Source organism: Diabrotica virgifera, chromosome 8 (assembly GCF_917563875.1).
Source record: "Diabrotica virgifera virgifera chromosome 8, PGI_DIABVI_V3a".
Taxonomy (NCBI): domain Eukaryota; kingdom Metazoa; phylum Arthropoda; class Insecta; order Coleoptera; family Chrysomelidae; genus Diabrotica; species Diabrotica virgifera.
In genome coordinates this window covers 216,431,991-216,456,506 of record NC_065450.1, presented here as the reverse complement: position 1 = coordinate 216,456,506, position 24,516 = coordinate 216,431,991, and the positions used below count along the sequence as shown (strand labels likewise).

Below are 24,516 nucleotides of genomic sequence, written 5' to 3'. Positions count from 1 at the left end.
GGGGAACAGACGCGTTTTCTCTGACGGTTTATTTGAGTTGGTTAAATGGAGAAATCTCACTACCTACAGCAAGTACTTAGTTCTATTCAGAAATATAATATACAGTAGACTCGTGATTATCCGAGTCTAGGTTATCCGAGCCCCTCGGTTAACCGAGGCAAAAGTCATAACCTGGTGAGTTAGAACTTTCAACCTTGGCGCAACATCGTCGCCTCAAAAAGAAGAATGAGGCTTACGCAAAAATCAATCAGACTTTTTTAAACAGTAATGTTGAGAAGGCAAATGTTTTTATCTTTTATAGACAGTACTGTATCAGTTTTGTCATTAAAGTATCCACAGGCTTGGTCATTTACGTGTTTTTCTATCAATATAACCAAGCTCAGTGTTAACCGAGTTTTTCCGTATCCGAGGTAGACACGGTCCCAATTACCTCGGATAATCGCGAGTCTACTGTATTTATAATAATATCGTATCAATCTCTAAGATAAATACCTATCCTATTTATTCTTAGTACTTAGTAATACAATAAACCTCTTGAGATATGTTTGTAGAGTTTGTTTTGTTTAATAGGAACATTCCCTAGTGCTAATTTGCGTATTTACCTTTCGTCCCCATTTTCTGAAAATATTTGATAAATTAGATCACTCCTTGTATGAAGTGTGACGTAAAATTATAATTTGAGTTGTGCGATGTTTAATAAACAACTTAATAAAGATAAGCCACATAATAAACCCCATTATCACACTACAGTATAATTAAAGGTCAGTTGCAATAATCTAGTCGTCAACTTATGTTTCTATAAGCCCAGAAGAAGATGGAAATTAATTTTACTGGAAAGAGGGCTCTCGTTACTGGAGCTACTAAAGGTAAAATCTTTTTAAATTAAAATTTTAAATCACATGCCTTAAAAGTTTCTCTTTAAATAAATTTATTCAACTAATGTAGCCCTACTTGTTTCTCTTTTTTGTCAGATATATTGATATCCCGTATCTCGTAAAAAATGGAAAAAATGTTGGAATAGAGCAGTGGCGGATCTAGACATTTGCCTTGGGAGGGGAAATTTGCCTTAGTTCCACTTCCAATGATATCACTAACCAAAAGACATAAAAAAGATAAACCCAAATAGTGCAGTCACTAAAGATGGATATGAGCTATTACCTCAGATTTCGTTAAACCTCCATCGATTTACATGAAAATTGGTGAGTGGTTAGAGGATATCTCAAGGAACAAAGGTGACATGGTGCCAACTTGAGCTTTTACCCTGGGGGTGGAGCCACCCCTTCTCGAGGGTGAAAATTATTTTATTAAAAATGACCCATAATTCGAAATAGGGACAAATTATAAGCAAAATTTGATATATAAAGTTATTAAAATAAATCAAAACTTCTTGAGTTATTAAAGATCAAAAAGTATAATTTTTCTTGAAAAAATGCACGTTTCTAGCCAATTTTTATAAGTAACTCAAAAACTATAAATTTTTGCAAAAAAGTTATTATTACCAAAATTGAAGCTAATAAAAAGTGAAATAAACTACTTACTGGAAAAACTTTTTAATGTTAACTAAAAGTGAGTTATAGGTAATTGAATGTATATTTTTTTCGGCGTGTACCCAAATCTAAATATTCAAGATTAAATAACGGGAAAATGATGCATTTTATAAAAAAAACTTATTAGACATTTGTCAAAGTACTTACAAATATCTATCAAATGAGCCCCCCAACAAGTTAATAGCATTAAAATTTATGCTACTAAAATTTTTTCAAAATTTATCTTTTAAAAATTTTTCCAAAAAATGTTATTGTTTTTTTTATTTCTAAGGGCTATTAAACCACGTTGAACTTAATCTTTTAAACCCCTTACTTTTTTAAAAATAAAGGGTTAAATGGCCCCGATTACATGGTTCTCGCAGCAAAATTTAAGCTTTAAACGTTTCTATCTCAGTTATTTTTTACCCTACAGAAATAATAAAACAGGTAAAATATTTGATACAGAAAACAATAAAATTTTATTATACAGTCGAACCCGCTTATTGGAATAGCCTTCGTGCCAAGCAAAAATATTCTTATAACCGGGATATTCTAATAACCGATCATTGGTGGCTAGCCGTAATAAGTGTACCGAATATACGTATTAATAGTACATACTAATATGTATATGTATATGGTTTTAGGTCTTTTTATGTCAATAATACAATAGGGTAACGTATTTATTAAAAAACCAAATTACATTATATTATGTGGATGCATAGAGTAATTAATATGAAATGTATGCAATATATAGATTATGTAAATATTTTATGCTTCGAACTGTTGGCGAACTGTTTCTTAAAAATTTTATAACAGGCAACTGGGTGGCAATATGTATAGTTTCTACACAAAGCAAATTATTTTACGACTGAATTTGTCGGTAAACGATTGAATTGGTACTCATAACAACGCAATAAAATATTTATTACTTATCTGACAAACCCAAATAATATAAATAAAACAGCACTACAGGCCTTCGAAGACCTTGGCGAGAAATTATAATAAAAGACATAATTTAGATTTTTAGAAAATTCGAAATTTTGTTTTATGAATACGTATGCCAATAAACGGATAAATTTATTAAGGAGTAAATAGAAACGTTTCGGGACCTAGAATTTTTATTCCATAAAGCGGGATATTCCTATATCCGGTACTCTAATAAGCGGGTTCGACTGTGTATAATTTTTTACGTATATTGAGCACTTTTGGAGTTATTATCAAAACAAAATGAAAATTACAATAATTTTAAAAATTCTGATTTTTTTAAATTATATCTTTTTTTCAAAAATATGCCTTCTAAACCGGTCAAAATTGTTGGAATCATTACTTATGCTAATATAAAGAAATTCTTGTAAGGATTACTATAAATTTTAATTTTTATGGAAATGGCGTATGTTTTATTTTTCACTTTTTCATAAAGAATTTGAAAGGGTTCTCTTATGTTCATCATAACTTCATTAATTTTGATGCTATTAACTTCTTCTGGAGCTCATTTGATAGGTATTCTGAAGTACTTGGACACGTATTTAGAAGATATTTTTTACAAAATGCATCCTAGATAGATTTGAGTACTCATTGAAAAAAATATACATTCAATTACCCATAACTCACTTTGAATTAATATTAGTTTAGTTCTTTAAGTAAGAGTGTATTCAATTTTTAGTATCTTCAATTTTGGTAATAATAACTTTTTTGTAAAAGCTTATAGATTTTGAGTTATACGTGAAAACCCGCTTTAAAATATGCATTTTTTACGAAGAAATAAAATCTTTGATCTTTAATAACTCAAAAAGTATTGATTTAAATTAATAACTTTATATAACAAATTTTGTTTAGAATTTGTGCCTCTATCGATTTATGGTATTATTTTTAATAAAATAATTTTCACCCACCCCCAGGGTAAAAGCGCAAGTTGGCACCATGTCACCTTTGTTCCTTGAAGTATCCTCTAAGTACTCACCAATTTTCATGAAAATCTATGGAGGTTGAACGAAATCTGAGGTGAAAACCTTCAGTGACTGCACTAAAAATACATAAAAGACATACAAATAATAACGCATATGCATTAAGTTCCCTTAAGTTTCCTAACTAGCGTGTTTATTGGATTGCATTTGTCTGTCTGTGGTTTAAGTTTCATGTAAGCTAATATATTTTTTTTTTCAAAAATTGTTTTCTTTAAGGGGGTAGGCGCAAAATCTTGCCCCAATGTTATTTAAATGGATTAATTTTTTTCGAATCCTGAGAAAACTAATAATTTTTGAAAAATTTAAACGCAGAATGAAAGATTACATTATTACTGAGGGCCGAAAGTTCCTTAGAATAAACAAAAAGTTTCTTTTGAATGAAATATTTGTAATTAAAAATCACACTAAATTTTCTCTTTTTTTCACCCCTGTAACTTATTAAAATAAACATTATACAAGTTTTTAGGGGCTTTCGGCCCTCGGTAATAATGTAATCTTTCATTCTGCGTTTACATTTTTCAAAAATACTTTCAGGATTCGAAAAAAATAAATGCATTCAAATAGCATTGGAGCAAGATTTTGAGCCTACCCCCTTAATTTTGGATCTTTTTTGGAGGGTAAAGTGCCCCACACAAACCTTATGGAAATTACGTCCCAGTGGATTTCGTTCATATTTTGGGAAAATACTCTTTGAGGCATCCTGATAAAAAGTTCTCATGGGCACAACTCAATCGTATGAAGGATTTTCAAGATATTTATAGAGGCACAAACTCGGAAAATTATAAGATTTACTGGGTATTCCAATTCCCTGAGTTACTGGTTATCTGGCAACATGTAGCATGTAGAAGTTTGGATCAAGGAAAAGTACTAGTAGTCTAGGATCTTTTCCTGGCTATCCAATGGCGACCTTTACTTTGACCTTGACCTTTAACGGACGTCATCTTCTAGAGTTTCGAGGGTTTTCGGCATTCAATTGATATAAACAGATTACTCATGGGTTTTTGGAATCGCTAAACACGAATATGCCATCAGAATTGACCTCCGGAGGTCGTGGTGTCCAGGGCCACTGCAAGGAACGTCATCTTCTAGAGTTTCGATGGTTTTAGGCATTTAATTATTAAGGCAAATGAATTACTGGAGGGTTTTTTGAGGCCGCTAAACACGAATATGCCACCAGAACCGACTCCCGGAGCACCTGGTTTCCAAGGTCAATGAAAGGCGCTCCTGGAGTTTCGAGGGTCTTTGGTACTACATTAATGCAAACGGATTAGTTATAAGTTTTTGGGGTTGCTGAACACGAAAACCTATAACTAATCCGTTTGCATTAATGTAGTACCAAAGACCCTCGAAACTCCAGGAGCCCCTTTCATTGACCTTGGAAACCAGGTGCTCCGGGAGTCGGTTCTGGTGGAATATTCGTGTTTAGCGACCTCAAAAAACCCTCCAGTAATTCATTTGCATTAATAATTAAATGCCTAAAACCATCGAAACTCTAGAAGATGACGTTCCTTGCAGTGGCCCTGGACACCACGTCCTGATGACATATAATTCTGATGACATATTCGTGTTTAGCGATCCCAAAAACCCATGAGTAATCTGTTTATATCAATTTATTGCCGAAAACCCTCGAAACTCTAGAAGATGACGTCCGTTGAAGGTCAAGGTCAAAGTAAAGGTCGCCATTCGATAGCCAGGAAAAAATCCTAGACTACTAGTACTTTGCCTTGATCCAAACTTCTACATGTTGCCAGATAACCAGTGACTCAGGGAATTGGAATACCCAGTAAATCATATACCTAATTTTCCGAGTTTGTGCCTCTATATCTTGAAAATCCTTTATACGATTGAGTTGTGCCCATGAGAACTTTTTATCAGGATGCTTCAAAGAGTATTTTCTCAAAGTGTGAACGAAATCCACTGGGACCTAATTTCCATAAGGTTTGTGCGGGGTACTTTCCCTTTTTTCCCTCCCCGTAGATCCTCCACTGGAATAGATTATAATCAAAAATCCTTTTTCATTCTTCTTATCAGAGTATCTGTTTCGTTTTCTATTTTCTAGTAACAGTAGTAACTGTCTTATGCTGTTGTAAACAAGAAACATGGATCGTAACAGAAAATACGTATGCCTGGTTGCACCAACAAATCTAACGTAAATTAAGTATCTCTTACGTTGCACCATAATTTTCGATTTTTATCGATCCAATCCACGTGGCAATCCATTGTGACAAGCTGGAAATTGGTTCAAAACTTAATGGTGCAACGCGTATGTTTCGAAAGTTGAGCTTAAGGCACGTCTTACGCTTAAAATCTGTTGGTGAAATAGATCACTATCAACAACTGCATTCAATCTGACATTGGAAGGAATAATCAGGAAAAGCAGAATAAACATGCAAGAAACGATATTTAAAAAGGGTCACTAATGCATAGCATTTACAGATGATCTGACACTATTAGCAACAAGCAAAAAGAACTACAAAACTTAATGAAAAACATAATAACAGAAGCCAAAAAAATGGGACTTAAAATAAATGAAGAAAAGACAAAGTATATGATAATGGGAGAGATCCAAAAAAATAACACCATAGTACAAATAGACGGAAAAAAAATACTCGTTCAAAAGAGCCAAAGAAATTAATTACCTGGGAGCCAAAATAGATGAAAATGGTCATGAGGAAGGGGAGATAAAGGCAAGAATAGCTAAAGGAAATAAAAAGTATGGAGCATTACGCGCATTAACGAAATCCAAATATAGTGTAGGAAACAAAGGTTGAACCTTGCAAAATGGACACAAGTCCGGTTTTATTTTTTTTCTGGTATATCAGGGGGTGCATAATATAAGACTAACTTTTTCTGAAAAAATTTCGCCCCGGAACCCCCCTTTTCACCCCTTTAAATGGGGTAATTTGTGGTTTTTGCGGAACGTAGCCCTTCCTGTACCTTTTACAAAAAATTTCTTTTATAGAAATATGAAGAGGACTATATTTTCTACGATTTATTTCCCAACAGCATCTGTCTATCATCCACCGTTTAGCGGGGGTGGCGCCCCAAAGTTGACAAGTTTTTAAAAAAGGAGTTTTAAAAAAATATATATTTTTCCGTAACTGTAACGGAAATTAAGAAGAAATCCTACGAAAATTATTCACAAATAATTGATTCATTTTTGGTATAGATCTCACTTAAGGGTAATTGCCCTTTTTTTAATTACAGGGCGTTATATTTTAAAAAACCCCTTTTTATATCATCTGAACCGTTTATGCTAGAGTAAAAAGACTTTCAGCGATTATCCATGTACTGGTGCTATTTACAAATTTGTATAATGCACCCCCATTTTTTCCCCTTAACCACCCAAAAAAAAAGAAGAATTAATAAATAAAGTGATTTTTTTGGAATCCTTCACACACAATGCCCTTTATTAATATGCTTCATGTATAATTTTGTGCACGTTATTATTACCCATGCATGGATACCAAAAGCGATTTCCTAGTGCAACCCCTGTAGCCAAAAAAAAATAAATAAAATGGGGGGTTGAAAATTTTCTTTTGTTTTTTGCTTTTTGATCCATATGGGCATATGCTTCATCAATAGTGCTTTTTAAAAATATATATGGTTATTGTAACATCCCTGCGGAAACAACCCCTATCCTTGAAAATATACTGCAGAAACTACCCCTATCCCTTGGCGAGCATGTTTTTACGATTTTATCATTACCTATGCATTATTTTTAAACAAAACTTATACAATGTTAAAGACCACTATTTACTCTAAAAATTAGGTTCTATTCATTTTTTTCGTATAAGCAACCGTTACGGCACAGTGGCGCTGTAAACCTCATATATGCTGTGGCAGGCTCCAGTTTTTGTTTTTTTTTTTCGTCATCTGTTAGTGTTATTGATAAAGTACTTATGTAAAATAAAACAACACAGTGTAACCTACAAATTATGACTTATGCACATTTTACAATCTTTGCGCCCCAAAGCCACAGTGGTGGCCCAAAATAAATTTTTGCATATTTTCGCCACCTACACGCATTTTATTGCATTAATGCTATCTTAATAGCACAATATTTACCCTTAGGTGGTCGCTAAGCAGTGGCGGATCCAGGGAGGGGTGATGGGGTGATCAACTCCGCCCCTCTCAAACCAAGCGATATTATATTCAAAGATTATAAAAATATTCATTTATTTTTATAGAAATACTTATATTATATTATTTTTATAAGAATGGCGCACTTTTTATGCTTTAGCGACAGTGGCGGATCCAGCATCGTTAAGAGGGGTGTGCCAATTGGTTAAATTTCTATAAAAATAAATAAATATTTTTATAATCTTTAAATATAATATCACTTGGTTTGAGAGGGGGGTGGGGGTGATCGCCACCATCACCCCTCCCTGGATCCGCCACTGCTTAACGACCACTTAAGGGTGAATATTGTGCTATTAAGGTAGCATTAATGCAATAAAATGCGTGTAGGTGGCGAAAATAAGCAAAAATTGATTTTGGGCCACCACTGTGGCTTTGGGGCGCAAAGATTGTAAAATATGCATAGGTCATAATTTGTAGGTTACACTGTGATGTTTCATTTTACATAAGTACTTTATCAATAAAACGAACAGATGACGAAAATGAAAACAAAAACTGGAGCCCGCCAAAGCATATATGAGGTTTACGGCGCCACTGTGCCGTAACGGTTGCTTATACGAAAAAAATGAATAGAACCTAATTTTTAGAGTAAATAGTGGTCTTTAACCTTGTATAAGTTTTGTTTAAAAATAATGCATAGGTATAGAGAAAATCGTAAAAACATCCTCGCCAAGGGATAGGGGTAGTTTCTGCAGTATATTTTCAAGGATACTGGTTTCCGCAGCGATGTTGCAATAACCATATATATTTTTAAAAAGAACTATTGATGAAGCATATGCCCATATGGATCAAAAAGCAAAAAACAAAAAAAAAATTCAAACCCGCATTTTATTTATTTTTTATTGGCTACAAGGGTTACACTAGGAAATCGCTTTTGGTGTCCATGCATGAATAATAATGACGTGCACAAAATGATATATGAAGCATATTAATAAAGGGCATTGTGTGTGAATGATTCCCAGAAAATCACTTTATTTATTAATTCTTCTTTTTTTGGGGTGGTTCCTGGGAAAAAATGGAGGTGCGTTATACAAATTTGTAAATAGCACCAGTACATGGATAATCGCTGAAAGTCTTTTTACTCTAGCATAAACGGTTCAGATGGTATAAAAAGGGGTTTTTTAAAATGTAACGCCCTGTAATTAAAAAAATGGCAATTACCCTTAAGTGAAACCTATACCAAAAAATCAATCAATTATTTTTGAATAATAGCCGCAGGGTTTCTTCTTAATTTCCGTTACAGTTAGGGAAAAATATATTTTTTTAAAAACATCTTTTTTTTAAAACTTGTCAACTTTGGGGCGCCACCCCCGCTAAGCGGTGGATGATAGACATATGCTGTCGGGAAATAAATCGTAAAAAATATGGTCCACTTCATATTTCTATAAAAAAAATTTTTTGTAAAAAGGTACAGGAAGGGCTACGTTCCGCAAAAACCACAAATTACCCCCTTTAAAGGGGTGAAAAGGGGGGTTCCGGGGCGAAGTTTTTTCAGAAAAAGTTAGTCCTATAATAAGCACCCCTTGATATAACAGAAAAAAAATAAAACCGGACTTGTGTTCATTTTGCAAGGTTCAACCTCTGTTTCCTACACTAATACGTATCAAGAAAAACAAAAATCAGAATTTATAAGACTATTATCAGACCTACGGTAACATACGCATGCGAAACATGGGTGATGAAACAGTCAGAAACGGACCTTTTAGAAAGATGGGAGAGAAAAATTGCAAAGAGCAATGTGTAGGTCAGTGGAGAAGAAGAACCAATAAAAAATTGGAAGAACTATATAAAGAGCCAACGATCACGACGACGATTAAAGCACAAAGAATAAGATATTTGGGGCACATCGAGAGAATGACAAGTAAAAGAATGCCAAAAATGGTACTCTCACGAAGACTAATACAAATGAGAAGGAAAGGCAGGCCAAGCAAAAGATTGATGGACAGTGTGTACGAAGACCTGAAGGAAAGTAGCATTGAGAGATAGAAAGAACTAGCATTGGACAGAAGGAGATGGAGGGAGGTGGTGAAGGAGTGTATAAAAAGACTGAAATGTAATTAAATAAAATTTATAAAATTAAAATAAAATTTAATTAGAAATAAGTATAAATATTTTAGCCCTAAGCCTATAGGGCCTGTTGAGCTTAATAAATAGATTTTAAAATAAAGACCTATTGCAGGTATTGGAAGAGATATTGCAATTCAACTATTAAAATGTGGAGCAGAAGTTATTGCAGTCGGACGAAACAAAGAAGATCTCTGTAAGTATTAATATCACAAAGTAAGAAATTCCTTAAAAGGAATAATATTACCAAATGCATGTGTTTTCCAGTATATAGGTACTAGGGATTGCAATCCAGCAGCATTTTCAATCCAGCTGGATTTTTGCAAGATTGGCCTGAATCCAGCTGGATCCAGAGCGGATCCAGCAAAATGTGGAATCAAAATAAAAGCACGAATTTAATGTATTTTTGTCAGTTTGCTAAATTTCTAAACAATAGAAACATGAATTATTTAGTATTTTGAAAGTGATACCTTAAAAACATAGGCCTTACCTACTTCGAACAAAACTGCACATATAGCCGGTTGAGGAGAAAGCCCTTCCGGCCTGTATGCTGGTCGGTTTTAAGGTCATCAAATAGTCATAGACCATTGACAAACGATCGCCTTTCACTCCTTCGGTCTTATAAACCGTCATTTTCTTTTCCAAAATCTTTTCGTAATCTTTTTGGAAGCCAGTTTTTCTTTACTAAAAATGTTTTCTCTTTCACGTTTCAATTCAATCTCAACTTCTTGTTTCAAAGTAAAATTCACGGGCTCCGGATTAGTTGGCCCATCTTCTTCCATTATATCTTGCACTGGTTACTGGTTCCACAGTTACTTGTTTATTTACACGAATCGTCAAATTTTTCATCTCTTATCACATTGCATTCTTTTTCGACATGGGGAAGTAACCAGGATTGTTTAGTCCTTCGTCATACTTTTTTTGTTTTTGTAAATACACTAATGTACCTTTAATCTCATAGAGGCACTGTTCCGTGATTATGTTGCGTAGTGATTCCGATAGATCGGCATTAAGGCTAGAGACCTGGCTATTTAAGCCCGATTCTCATTAGACGTGCAAGGAACCGGACCGGCAAAGACAAGGCACATGCTCGGCAAAGATTGTTTCGAAAATAACGTCGCATGCAAAGCCCGTTGCTTGCCGGTGCCTGGCACACATCGTGTGAATTACATCCCGTGAAGTGCATAAGATTTTATGTAAAATGTATTTTGCCGAGCCGATGCCTTGCCCATGCCGATCACTTGCCTTGCATGCTAGTGAGAATCAGCCTTTAGTTTGTATAAGACAAATTTCATGGTTGTGTCGGCCGTTATCAAAGTGACTCTATTCTGCAAAGAGCTTCTACAGCCGGTTAAAAGTGGCAATTAACTCATTGATTATTGAACACTCGCCGGCAAAGAATTTTATTGCAGAATCACTGTATATCAACGCTTTATCGATGCAAACTTTTAAGCTATAGAAACTTTCCAGCGTACTGAGCTACTGCCAGTGCGATAGAATGGCAAACTGCCGACTCACGGCTTTGAATAAAGATGTTAATGAAGACAATAGGGAGTTTTTGTGCACACAAATACGTAAACGTAACGCATCTTTTTGACATATACGCTTGCGCATTAATGGTTGAACTCCCGTATCTCGATACGTATTAACGTATTACCTAAAGCCTAAAGTAGTAGTAGAGTAACTTATTTCGAATTTGGCAAGTTTGCGGATCCGCGCTGCTGGATTCAGCACAGTTTGCTGGATCCAGCATGTAAAAAAAAGCGCTGGATCCAGCTGGAGTGCTGGATGCTGGATCCAGCAATTGCAATCTCTAATAGGTACATACATATCGCGTTAAAACGTGCGCCGACGCCTTTCGATTCCTATAATCTCCATTCTTCCCTATTTGTTCACATGTCATCCTCCAGACCTCTTTCTCCTATCTCTTTGTCAATACCTTCTCGCCAACTCTTCCGTGGTCTTCCTCGTCTTCTTTTTTCTTTTGTGTTCCACTGTAACATTTTCTTTGGGATTCTATTATTACGCATTCTTTGTACATACCTGCACCATATTAATTGTTTACTTCGTATTTCATCTCTGATGTCATGTCATTCTCATCATTTGTCTGGTTCTTTCATTCAGGTAACCCTGTCTCGAAGCGACTTTCCCGCCGCTCTTCTCCAGTAATCCATCTCTGTCAGTGGCGGCTCGTGATTTTTACAATAGGGGAGGCTATACCTAACTGTAAAATATCTAGACAAAGGACATCGCACACATCTTATGGAAAATATAATGTCACTCAAATTCAATAAAATTTATACGAATAGATACGTTTTAAATTAACGGTCAAATCTTATCATTGCGCCAACTCTATATTTTCAATAATAAGAGCAGAAATTGATATAAATAAATCTGAAATCAAATGGTTACGTACATAAGTTAGAGAGAGAAAAAATATTTTGTCGGCAAATTGTCGGTACTCCATAAATCAGCGGATTAGTCTCACTAATCCGCTTAGGCCCAGCGAGGTTTAAGCTCCTTTTGAATAGCACCCAGAGCAATAGTGACACTTTTACTGACTCCAAAAATATGATTTCGATAAACTTTAATTGCAATTTGCGCCGTAATTAATCATAATTAAGAGTTGGCGCAATGATAAGATTTGACCGTTAATTTAAAACGAATCTATTCGTATAAATTTTATTGAATTTGAGTGACATTATATTTTCCATAAGATGTGTGCGATGTCCTTTGCACTAACAAAAAATTGCGCCAAAAAATGTAATTTAAGGCCCCATTTTTTGACCATTTTTTATTTACATTTCATAATATCATCCTAATTCATAATTTCATGATATCATATCATTTTAAAAATAGTTAGTCTAATTGTAAAAGTTTAATACCAAAGTTTGTGTCGTTTATTTGTTAACAATTCCATCTATTTTTAAATAGATACCTCGCATATCAAAATAAATACAGATTTGAAGTTTTGCAGTCCATACATAATGAAGCTTCAAATTTTTTAAGATACTCAACTGAATTTTTTTAATTCTAAACGCGGCCTACTGCGAATTCAAAAACACCATAAATTACCGATATTTTGCTTTGAGTTAGAGATATCGGAAAAAGTTATTTGAGCAAGTTGTTCCAAATATTATTATAACCCCACATACCAAATTTCATAACAAAATTCGCACTTTTAGATTTTTTATTATTTTTAGTCAGGACCCTAAAATTCGTTGTCCCGAGACGCACGCAACCACGCAACGGAGCCGAGAAGCTATTCTGCCTCCCTTGGTATATCTCCGGGCAGCGTGTGATGGCACCGTAGATGCCACTGTTAGGAGACCGGGTCTCCTTAAACGCCTGCTGCGCTGCACGGAGCATTAGCAACGGAGACTGTTGGGCTTCGGCTCCGTGCTCCGTTCATGCATCTCGGGATAACCCAGGGTCCTGCCTACAATGTACATTGTAATAAAATTGAGACGCGATCATGCGTTCTAATGCTAATGCTCCGTACGTATGGATAATTAGTGATAATATGGAATTTACACGTTGTATAATAGTGAGAGTTGTACTTGTTGTTTTCGCGATTCATGATAAACAAAACAATGTAGAGTGTGTAAAAAATTTATGGGGAGGCTGAGCCTCCCTTGCCTCCTCTGACGAGCCGCCACTGATCTCTGTGGCTCTTAATTTTTGTTTGATTCGTTCTTTCAATGGCCATATTTCGCAGCTATACATTATTATGCTCTTTACTATAGTGTCGTATATTCTCTTTTTGTTTTTGTTGTTTATTGTTTTATCCCACAAGACTCCGTTCAACATTGATATTGTGCTTCTTCCCTTCATATTTCTATCAAGTATTGCTTCATCGAGTGTTCCATCCTTTGTTATTTTCATTCCCAAGTATTTGTACACATTTGCGTGTTTGATTGTTTGACCATTTGGTAGTTGTAAATCTTGTTGTGTTCCCCCAATACAAATGTATTCTGTTTTTTTACGTTCACTTCTATGCCCCAAATAATGTATTCCTCTACAAGTTTGCGTGTCATATCTTCTATATGTTTTCCAGTAACTTTACAAAAGGAAGTACCTCGAATACAACCTCTAGAGCTAGATATAACCGACTGGAAACAGACAGACAAAGCTCTAAAAAATATAGGACAAATAGACCTACTAGTCAATAATGCTGGAATGGGCTGGTTGAAATCAATGATGGACATTACAGAAGAAGACATTGACAGGTACTTAGTTAATTGTTAAATTGTTATCCCATTTCCTTCAATAATTTATTAATAGGTTGTTCAATAAGTTTTGCGGTTCGATAAGAGAGGGCGTTGCTACTAAGCAATTTTTTGTTACGTTCGTAGGTCTTACACTCTTCATAATACAGGGTGAGTCATGAGGAACTGTACATACTCCTACCTCGTATAGAGGTCCCTATGGGGAATAACAAATGACCATTAAAAAGTGTCTGCTCCCATTGTTTAATAATATACAGGGCGAGTTTTGCATTTTGACAGAAATTTATATTCGTCATAATTTTTGAACGGTCAGATCGATGTGTCTCTTATTTTGGTCAATCGTTACACTATAACCACCTAATAAATGATTTATTCAAACTAGAAAAAAATCAGGTCCGGCTTTAAAAAATTAGTTCGTTTGGGTCGTAGAAAAAATTTCACCCTGTATACGCTTTTTGAAAACTCTAATATGGATTTTACAAATTAGACAAATAGGCAATTAAAAGGGCATATTTATTTTTTCCCCACACGATTACTTAATTTTTTATTAAAAAATAAAATTTGTCAAAATCGCAATTTTACCATAAAAATTAAAAAAATTAAACAACGTTTTTCTTAAAAATAAAAGTTTCGCCATTTTTTTTTTCTATATCACGCCTAGATCTAAAACTCCCCATAACACTTCTCTTTGGACTCTATAGTTTAACATAGACGTGATCAAATAGATAAATTTTAAATTTTTTCACTTAATTTTTGCGATCAAACTTTGCAATTCACGAAACTGCACCTTTTATTCTTAAAAATTCATAACTTTTACGAGAAGAAGACTGAAAGTCTTCAACAATTGTCATAATCTTCACAATGATGGTAAGAGATATGTGCTGTAAAAATTTCAGAAAAAAGTTTTTAAATGGAACGTTGTAGCGAGTTAAACCGTGATTTCATCTTTTTTTTTCATTTTTAGGTTAAAATTCCGATTTTGACAAATTTGATTTTTTAATAAAAAATTAAGTAAGTAATCGTGTGGGGAAAAATAAATATGCTATTTTAATTTCCTATTTGTCTTATTTGTAAAATTCATATTAGAGTTTTCAAAAAGCGTATGCAGGGTGAAATTTTTTCTAAGACCAAAACGAAATAATTTTTTAAATCCGGGCCTGATTTTTTTCTAGTATGAATGAATCAGTTGATTGGGTGGTAACATAAATTAAATATTTGTTCAAAAAAAATTAATTTTTGTAATAAAAGTAATTTTCTTTAAATCTAAGGTAAGCCGCACACCAAAGAAACATGAAACGAAAAACATGAAACATGAAACGAAAAACATGTTTTTTGAAAAGAAAACACTGCTAAACAAATCTCAAAGTCCGCCTACCAATGAAACGAGTGTGATTCATGCTCATGACACATTTTTATTTTCGGAGAGTTTCATAAATGGCCGGACGTATATTTGTTTAGCAGTGGTTTATTTCCATGAAACGTAATTTACGTTTCATGTTTCTTTGATGTGCGGCCTGCCTAAGGTTCACTTTACCAAACTTTTAATTATTATTCATAGTCAAATTTAATTTTTTTATAAAAAACTAAGTAATCATGTGGGGAAAAAAATAAATATGCCATTTTAATTGCCTAATTGTCTAATTTGTAAAATTCATATTAGAGTTTTCAAAAAGCGTATACAGGGTGAAATTTTTTCTTAGACCCAAACGAACTAATTTTTAAAAGCTGGACCTGATTTTTTTCTAGTTTGAATAAATCAGTTGATTAGGTGGTAATAGTGTAACGATTGACCAAAATAAGAGACATATCGATCTGACCGTTCAAAAATTATGACGAATATAAATTTCTGTCAAAATGCGAAACTCAAATGTATATTATTAAACAAGGGGAGCAGACACTTTTTAATGGTCATTTGTTATTCCCCATAGGAGCCTCTATACGAGGTAGGAGTATGTACAGTTCCTCATGACTCACCCTGTATGAACGTATGTGAAGTTTCATATCAATGGGTGCGTTCGGACGACCACAGCGGCTGGACAGCTGAGCCAGCAGTAGCTGTCAGACGTCACCGCTGGAAGCCAGCCGCTGAGAGATTTACTAAGCTTTCCCTATCACGGCTGGATACAACCACTCAGCCGATTTCTGCTGACTGCCAGCTGCTATGGTCGTCCGAACGCACCCAATCTGTCAACTCATTTTTTGATCTTAGCTTAAGGAAAAAATTCGTAAAAAAGACCAGGTTTGCCGAAAAAATTGTCTTCAGGACAATGCATTTTAGCATTTTGACAATGCCTGAAATCAATGAATTAAAGATCAAATTGTTAGAGCATTCACCGCATTCACCAGATTTGGCCCCTAGTGACTTCCTGCGACCATCTGTTTCAATATCTAAAAAAATCATGCGTGGAAAAAGCGTTTTTAATCAAATGATGAGGTCATAACAGCTATGGAAGCGTATTTTGCAGCCGTTCCAGATTCTCCCTTCAGGGATGGAATTTACAAATTTGAATCTAGTAACTTTTAAAACTTTGAAACTTATACAAAAACTAATATTGCACTGCAAGATACCAGACGCATGGAGAAACAGCATAATGATACCAATGTTCAAGAAAGGAGACAAAGAAGACCCCAACAATTATAAAGGTATAAATCTACTGAACACCGCATTTAATCTAACTACAAAAGTCCTAACCAACAAAATCAATAAACTAACAACTTTATCAGATGAACAACAACGATTCAGATCCGAAAGATCCTGCGTAGACGCCGTATTTGTACTAAGACAAATCACAGAAAAGGCCATTAGTACAATAAACTAGCATTTTTTTTATAGACCTGACAAAGGCTTTCGATCGCATCCAAGTCGAAGACGTCTTAAATTTACTGTATGGAAGAAACATACCAATCAATATTATACAAACCATCGAAAACCTCTACTTTCATAATCGAATACAGGCAAAGATAAATGGAAAACTAACGCAGTTTATACCAGTACAAAGCGGAGTCAGACAAGGTGACTCATTAAGCCCACTGCTCTTTAATATAATAATGGACGAAATAATAGAAACAGTACGTAAAGGTCATGGTTACAGAATGGGGAACAAAGAAATCCAAATATTATGTTATGCAGACGACGCCGCATTAATCGCCGAGACAAAAGACGATCTCCAAATATTAACACACATCTTAAATACAATATGATAATATCAGCAGAAAAAACCAAATGTATGACAACATCTAAATACCCACTAGGATGTAAAATCAAAATTGATGGGAAAATAATAAAGCAAGAAGCAAGGTTTAGATATCTCGGAATAGATATAACTGGTTACAGAGATGTTGAAGAGGAAGTACGACAACAAAGCTTAAAAGCAAGTAAAGCGGCGGGATCTCTTAATGACACAATCTGGAAGAACAAACACCTAAGACAAGAAACAAAAGCAAGAATATATAAAGCAGCAATTAGACCTATATTGACATACACGGCGAAGACAAGACCTGACACATCTAAAACGAGACGACTACTAGAAACGACAGAGATGAACATACTCCGACGAATATCAGGGAAAAGTCTGTTGGATAGGGAGAGAAGCGAAAACATAAGAAGATCATGCAATGTAGAAGACATAAATGGATGGGTGACAAAACGGAAACAGGGGCGGAACGAACACATTGGTAGAATGGCAGAGGATTAAATAGTACGAATAGCACAAGATAAGTCACCAAATTGACGAAGAAGTATTGGCAGACCAAGAAAAAGATGGTGCGATAACTTAAACAATTTAGGAGGCTAATATTGAAGAAGAAACAGGCTTTAAAGCCTACATACAAGAAGGAAGAAGAATATCGTTGCATCGTTGGAACAAATGTATTGATGTTCAGGGAGAATATCAAGAATAGAAAAATGGCTTATCTATTTCACATCTATATGAATACCAGTTCCTCCAACTTATAATCGAGAGTAGAATTGAAGGCAAGAGAGGAATGGGACGCAAGAAATGTCCTGGCTTCGAAACATAAGGCAATGGACACAGATTAACGACATACAATATCTGATACATCTTGCGAGAAAGAGAGAGTTAATGGAAAATGTGATTGACATCCATTAGTGGATTTGCATCTGAAGAAGAAGAAGTTCAGGTAGACTACACTGAGTAATAAAGAGTATTTCAAACCATAAAATTGGATTTTTCTTATCGAACCGCAGAACTTATTGAACAGCCTAGTAACTCGTTCTTTTGTAGTGTAATGGGTGTTAACATTAAAGCTCTGATTCACGTCACCCAAATAGCAGTAAAAAATATGTTGGACAGAAAAGCTCCCGGATCCATAGTAAATCTATCTTCTCAGGCTTCCTTGGCTGGGTTGCTTCATCATACCGTATATTGCGCAAGTAAAGCGGCAGTAGATGGATTCACACGAGCTGCTGCTTTGGAATATGGTCCTCATAATATCAGAATAAATGCTGTAAATCCTACAGTTATTTTAACAGATATGGGAAAACTGGGTTGGTCGGATCCAAAGGTTGCTAAGCCTATGATTGAGAAAATACCTTTGAGGAGGTACGTATTTAATATCCCTTTTACTTTATCACAATTTCTCTCTTATTACTTTTACTTAGTCGTGCTTTTTATAGAAAAACATAGGATTTTAAGAAAGCTTTGGAAGACACCTCGGATGGTATAATTATAAACGGGCAATGTATAAATAACCTGCGATACGTTAATGACACGGTCATTCTGGCAGATAATGCTGAATAGAGTTGCACAAGTTTGACTTGAATGTTTGAACTTGACTTGAGTTTGACTTAATTTCAAGTCAAACTCAAGTCAATCCCTCTAACAAATAATTCAAGTCAATTCAAACTGGTCAATTCAAACTGGTCAATTCAAACTGGTCAGTTGTACATGTTTGAAAATTCAAACTGTTTGTCAAACTACTTTGAAAGAGTTTGAAAAATAATTTATTTCGTAGATATACTTTTTTGTTGAGATAGACATGTCAGTTGCCATTAGTTGCCAATTAAGATAAGAAATTTAATAATACATTGAGTGCCATATAAATCATCCTTTAGTTCCAATAATTTTAGTATTTGTTTCCCTCTACTCATTTTTAAAAATTATGTACCTACAATAGAACACTGACACTTTCACAATAAACTATTTTAAGCACGCACAACAAAATTAAATAAAAAAATACTAAATTAACAGTTTTTGGATTAAATGGGATCTAGCTATTTTGATAATTTTCTGTTTTTATAGCCGGTAATAACAAACACCGGCACCGTCTTCAACGACAGAACGAAAGTTATAAAAAAAGGTTAAGGAAAGTTAAAAGGAAGGAAATAAAGAACCTCAAAAATCGGTTTTCGCACCAACCCCTTTTTAAGCATGTTAATTCCTTGAAATTTTATGGTCAAATTTGGATTATCTACATTTTTTCAATACAAACGCCCCAGAATCTCATAACATGTGGTGTGGGTACTAAAAGAATAAGTCAAGCTGTGTAAGAGAAAGCGGAAGGTACTAACAGTATAAATTGACTTGTACTCTTAATACAAAGCAGACTTTTGAAATTAATATTGTACTGTTGGAATAAAATCAATATTTATACATGAAAAACAGGCTATTGATTTATACTCTTAGTACAGAAATGATTAATAAACATTCAAAATTCAAAATATAGAAGAATCCCGAAAGGTCCATTTTATGACTTATACTCTTAGTAAATATCACGTTAGATATAATATAGAGGTTTTATATAGATTATGTGTATTTTTCAATTTAATTATATATAGAAACACAACAATTTCAATTTAAAAAAATTCGATCATTTTTTGATCGAAACTTCAAAATTAATGTGTACATTAAGGGGTACAAAAATGTTATTCTGGCCAAACGCTTAGTTTAGCATAACCAGACAAAAGACGGTTAGTCGGCGCTTAGTTTACAATTTCGAAACTGTTATAAATGACAGTTATGAATATAGTCTTGTTATGGATAAGTAAAAACAAATAATAGACAGAATGTCGCTTGGTTTATTTTTGTTTTTCTTAGTAACCGCTAACATGACAATAACAGGGATTTTTCCAAGATAGTTCATGTGTCACCAGAATCCGCTGTTATCTCGATTTTAAAGAAATGGCGCTTGGTCGAGTTATGCATAAAGAATTAGTCCTTTTAAAGAATTAGTTCACTGTTTGTGATTTTATAACGCTGTTATTTATTTTTACATAATAGAAGTATGTATGCACTTTGCAATTTTCATTGTTTTGAAAGCACCTGCCGCAACATCAAATAAATCAGTATATTTATTTTTCTTAATTAATATCTACTGCTTCGACTACAGATTGTTTCTCTTAATTTTTGTAGTGGGAATACCTTCAATATCAAACCCAATTTGTTCTGGTACTTATTCTGAACCGAAAAATATCCAAATTCAGATATTATCCCCAAAGCCACACACTTCAAAACGAACGTAATAAACAAGCCAAACATAGACGTCTAAATATGAACGACAAACTAATTTGCGGAGTAACAGAGTACAGATTCAGACGTATCCAAATAAGTCACAACAAAATCCGTACCTACGCTCTCAATTATAATTGGAAATAAACACCTTGCCAATATGATATTCAAACTTCAAACTGTTTGAAGAAGTTTGATTTCAAGTCAAACCTAAAGATATCGAAATCAAGTCAAGTCAAATTTTTTTACAAAAAAAGTTTGATTTTCAAGTCAAGTCAAGTTTGTTGAATAAAATCAAACTAGTTTGACTTGATGCATCTTTAATGCTGAAGCACTGCAACGCCTAATGGACCGAGTAACGACAGCATGTAGATTTGTAGATTATTTGCAATGAAATTGAATACAAAGAAGACAAAAACGATGGTCATCAGCAAGCATCAAAACAGAAGGATGAAGGTCAATGTCGACGGAACAGATCTAGAAAGAGTATCAAGAATAACGTACCTTGGAAGTAATCTTGATGAAACTTGGGACAACTCACTAGAGATAAGAACACGTCTGGAATAGGCACGTACAGTATTTTACAAAATGTAAAATATTCTATGCAACCGCCAGCTGGGTATCTCATTCAGAACTAGAATACTGAAGTGCTATGTTTTCTCCACTCACCTTGCTCTATGGTGTTGAAGCCTGGGCAATGACAGAAGCAACACAAAAAAGAATTCAAGCATTCGAACTCTGGTGTTACCGTAAAATGCACAGAATATCCTACATGAGCCGTACGACAAATGCGGAAATCTTGCGGGGATGAATAAGGAAAGAGAGCTTATGCTTATATGTAATGAAAGAACGGAAACACAATATTTTGGTTACATCGTAAGAAATCAAAAGTATGAAAAGGGCGGCTGCAAATAATATTAAATGGGCAAATGTAATGGCCAACGTCTTTAACCTTCGCCAGGACCAACCTTTTAGTAGAAACAGCGAGGACCAAGGAGGGTCAATAAATGTCAAATGTCTACACATAAAAATCAAAAACGTGGTTCTTTATTTAAACTAATTTAAAAATAACACTTTTATATTATTCCTAGACGTTAATGGAACAGTTAAAAGATACGAATTTATAATTTACTCGGAGTCTTCGGCTTCAGTGGAATTAGCATCATGCATCATCCTAGGATACAGAAACATTTTTGACTTCTTGCTGTGCTTACCGCATACATACTTGCATTTTGAACAAACTATGGTTGTTTTTGCCCACTTATTGGCCTTTTTTCTTTTAGATTTTGCTAATTTGACACATGAATGATATCGTCCCTTTCCATTTTGGGATGGTGTTGAAGGTATTCAAGGGAATTATTTATAGTCCACCGTCAAGTTTTTATAAAAGTATGAGGAAATGTTTTAAAATATAGAAATGCTAATTATACCATCTAATAGGGCAGTATAGTATGCCGACAACTACTAATTATTTGTGGATAATGTTGTGGATACTTTTTAACCATCATTGGTCCTTCTAGGGTTAACGACGTTCTACACCTTCGTTGCGGGGTATGCCTCTCAGAGGAAAGGAGGGGAAGTTGGTAACAATGCATTTATAGCAGAATACTAAAATCATATGTTTCAGTATTGAATACTTTATAAAAGTAAATTATAATAAATTACGGAAATTACGGAATAAATTACGGAATTAATTATAATAAATAAATAAAAAATAAATGGGACGGTAAACAATCCTCATTTTTTAATATATTATTCCTTACCAAAAAACCTTTAATTTAAGCACAAATAATTAAAAATCGTAAATTTGGGTCAAAAGTTATTAACTTTTTAAGAATTCCCATAAGAGCCCATGTTAAAACTTAACTTTGACCCTTAATAGTAATTAAACGGCACGGTAAAACAATTTTTAAAAAATCAAGTCTTAGTTTTTTGAAGTAAACTATAACAAACTAAAATTTCATGCAAATCCTTAATTCTTTGCCGAAAGTGTAGAACGTCGTTAAGGATAAGGCACCGTAAGATTTTTGTCAACGTCCAATAAAGGGCACTGTATTAGTAGGAGAGATCGGGGCAAAACGAGGCTCGGGGCAGAACGGGAAAATCATCGGTGTGCATAACTTACACTCGTCGTAATATCGGCAATAGCGCCATTCGAACGAACGTGGGTTGACTCACTTCAGTCATTAGAAAGAAACTTTTAATCACGTAGTTTGCTTTTTTACAGACATAAAATCCGTTTTCTTTTGCTTTGTTAAAATTTTTGGTGATATTTATAGAAGTGCTATAAGATGAGTAAGCAAGTTTTATCACGTTTTTCATTCAAATATGATAGATATGTTACTGCATTTTAATATTGCGTGCTGAGAACCGTTTTATAGCTTTTACGTTAGACATTACTAATTTTATTTGAAATGATGTCTGTTGTGGCAAAGCGGTCGGGGCAAGACAAGATATTATCCCATATTGCCCCGCTCTTCTAAATTGCTACTATTTTACAGCATTAAAACTTTGTAAGAGGAATCTGACTAAAACTGAAACTAATAAAAAAAATCAAAGAAAACTAAAGAAGAAAACGAGATCGACACTGACTCATCAGAAGATGATGAAGATTGTGGTTGCATCTACTGTGGATACTTATATTTGCAGTCAACTGAAGGATGGGTAGTGTGTAGTGTCTGCCATGGATGGGCTCATAATTTCTGCGCATATGTTGAGGATGAAGACGAAGGTGCTCATATTTGTAAACTCTGCCAGCTTGACTAAAATACATTTCCATTTTGCCCCGTAACCGGGGCAAAACGGGAATTTCGCACTGATAAATTAAGTTCTTTATAACCAAATAACTAAGCAATTTGAATTACAAATAAAGTCATATCTATATGAAGTTTAATAGCAAGTGATTCTGTCTGACTTTGTTATTTTTTAATACAAAGTTTAGTTTTCTTTCTATGATTTTTTCTTTCTTAAGTATCCCGTTCTGCCCCGGTCTCCCCTACTTGGATACTGAACAGGGGCTCTTAGGAAGCACGGGAATATAGAGAGGGACAGCCGACGGTAAGCAATGATGCTGTCATTGCATTCTCAATATTATTAATTCTCTCTTCTAATATACTGTACATTCTTTGGTATTGTGACAAATGTCGACTTCAACCAATCAGATGGTTATATCCCAGTATCATAAATTCGGCTGAAGAGAACACACGCAGTGTTTTAATCTCGTTTTCTCCCAAAAACTCCAACACTCACTTCATCAGGCCAAGTGCATTTCAGTTATTTACCGTTTGTATTATTGCCCATCTAACCGCATTTACAGGTGTCCTTAAAAATGTTTTAATATTTTTAGATTTGGAGAAGTGAGAGAAGTTACTGATGCTGTTTTGTACCTGTTAAGCGATAAATCAAGTATGATAACCGGGACGACATTGCCAATTGACGGGGGATTCACGGCATGTTAATCAACAAAGGCTGCTTTTAGAAACAACAACAATCATATGGAATTCCGTTTGTTCTGTAACATGGAATATGCATTTTACTAAGATGTAAAAAACAATAAAGATAAAACAATAAAATGTTTTTCTCATTTACATTTTTTACATTCACTCGTAGATTCCCCCTCTTAACCGTTCAACTCACCTGCTTGTCTTGTACCTATTGTAACAAATTGTTATGTTGACCTTCTTCTTAGATTGCCCTCTTCATTTCTGAACGTGGCAATGATTCTCACAAATCTTTCTCTATCCTGTGCGACTCTCAATAAGGATCGAATACCGAGACCCGTCCACTCACAATGAACATCTTTTCCTATCTGAACCTCTGGTTTCTTCAATTTTCCTCTACATCAACAAACTCAAGATCTCAATGTCTTATCCGGTACACATGTCCTAGATCTAGATAACTGACTTTGAGCTTCTTGATAACAGTCAGTCTTGATAACGTTAATACCTACGTTTTCTGTCATGAAATTTTGTATGCAATTCTGCCTTGTTAGTGACATAGTCTGTCCATGGAATATTCAGGAATCTTCTAAATACCTCGAAGGCATTTATCAGGCAATTTTCTCATCATCTTTTCACGAATTGTCACGAAGTCCTTTCGGAGTGTCCGCCAGGATGACAGTATCATC

At 34.4% G+C, this 24,516-nt stretch overlaps 1 protein-coding gene across 1 annotated transcript; it reads left to right on the top strand.

The window, feature by feature from the left end:
• Window positions 1-705: 705 nt before the first annotated feature.
• LOC114327571 (L-xylulose reductase) lies at window positions 706-23,962 on the top strand. Its single transcript, XM_050659966.1, has 5 exons — window positions 706-866; window positions 9,810-9,890; window positions 13,752-13,923; window positions 18,168-18,485; window positions 23,737-23,962. Exons 1-5 carry the CDS (start codon window positions 815-817, stop codon window positions 23,846-23,848), a joined length of 735 nt encoding a protein of 244 aa, XP_050515923.1. The 5' UTR covers window positions 706-814; the 3' UTR covers window positions 23,849-23,962.
• The last annotated feature ends 554 nt before the right edge of the window (window positions 23,963-24,516 follow it).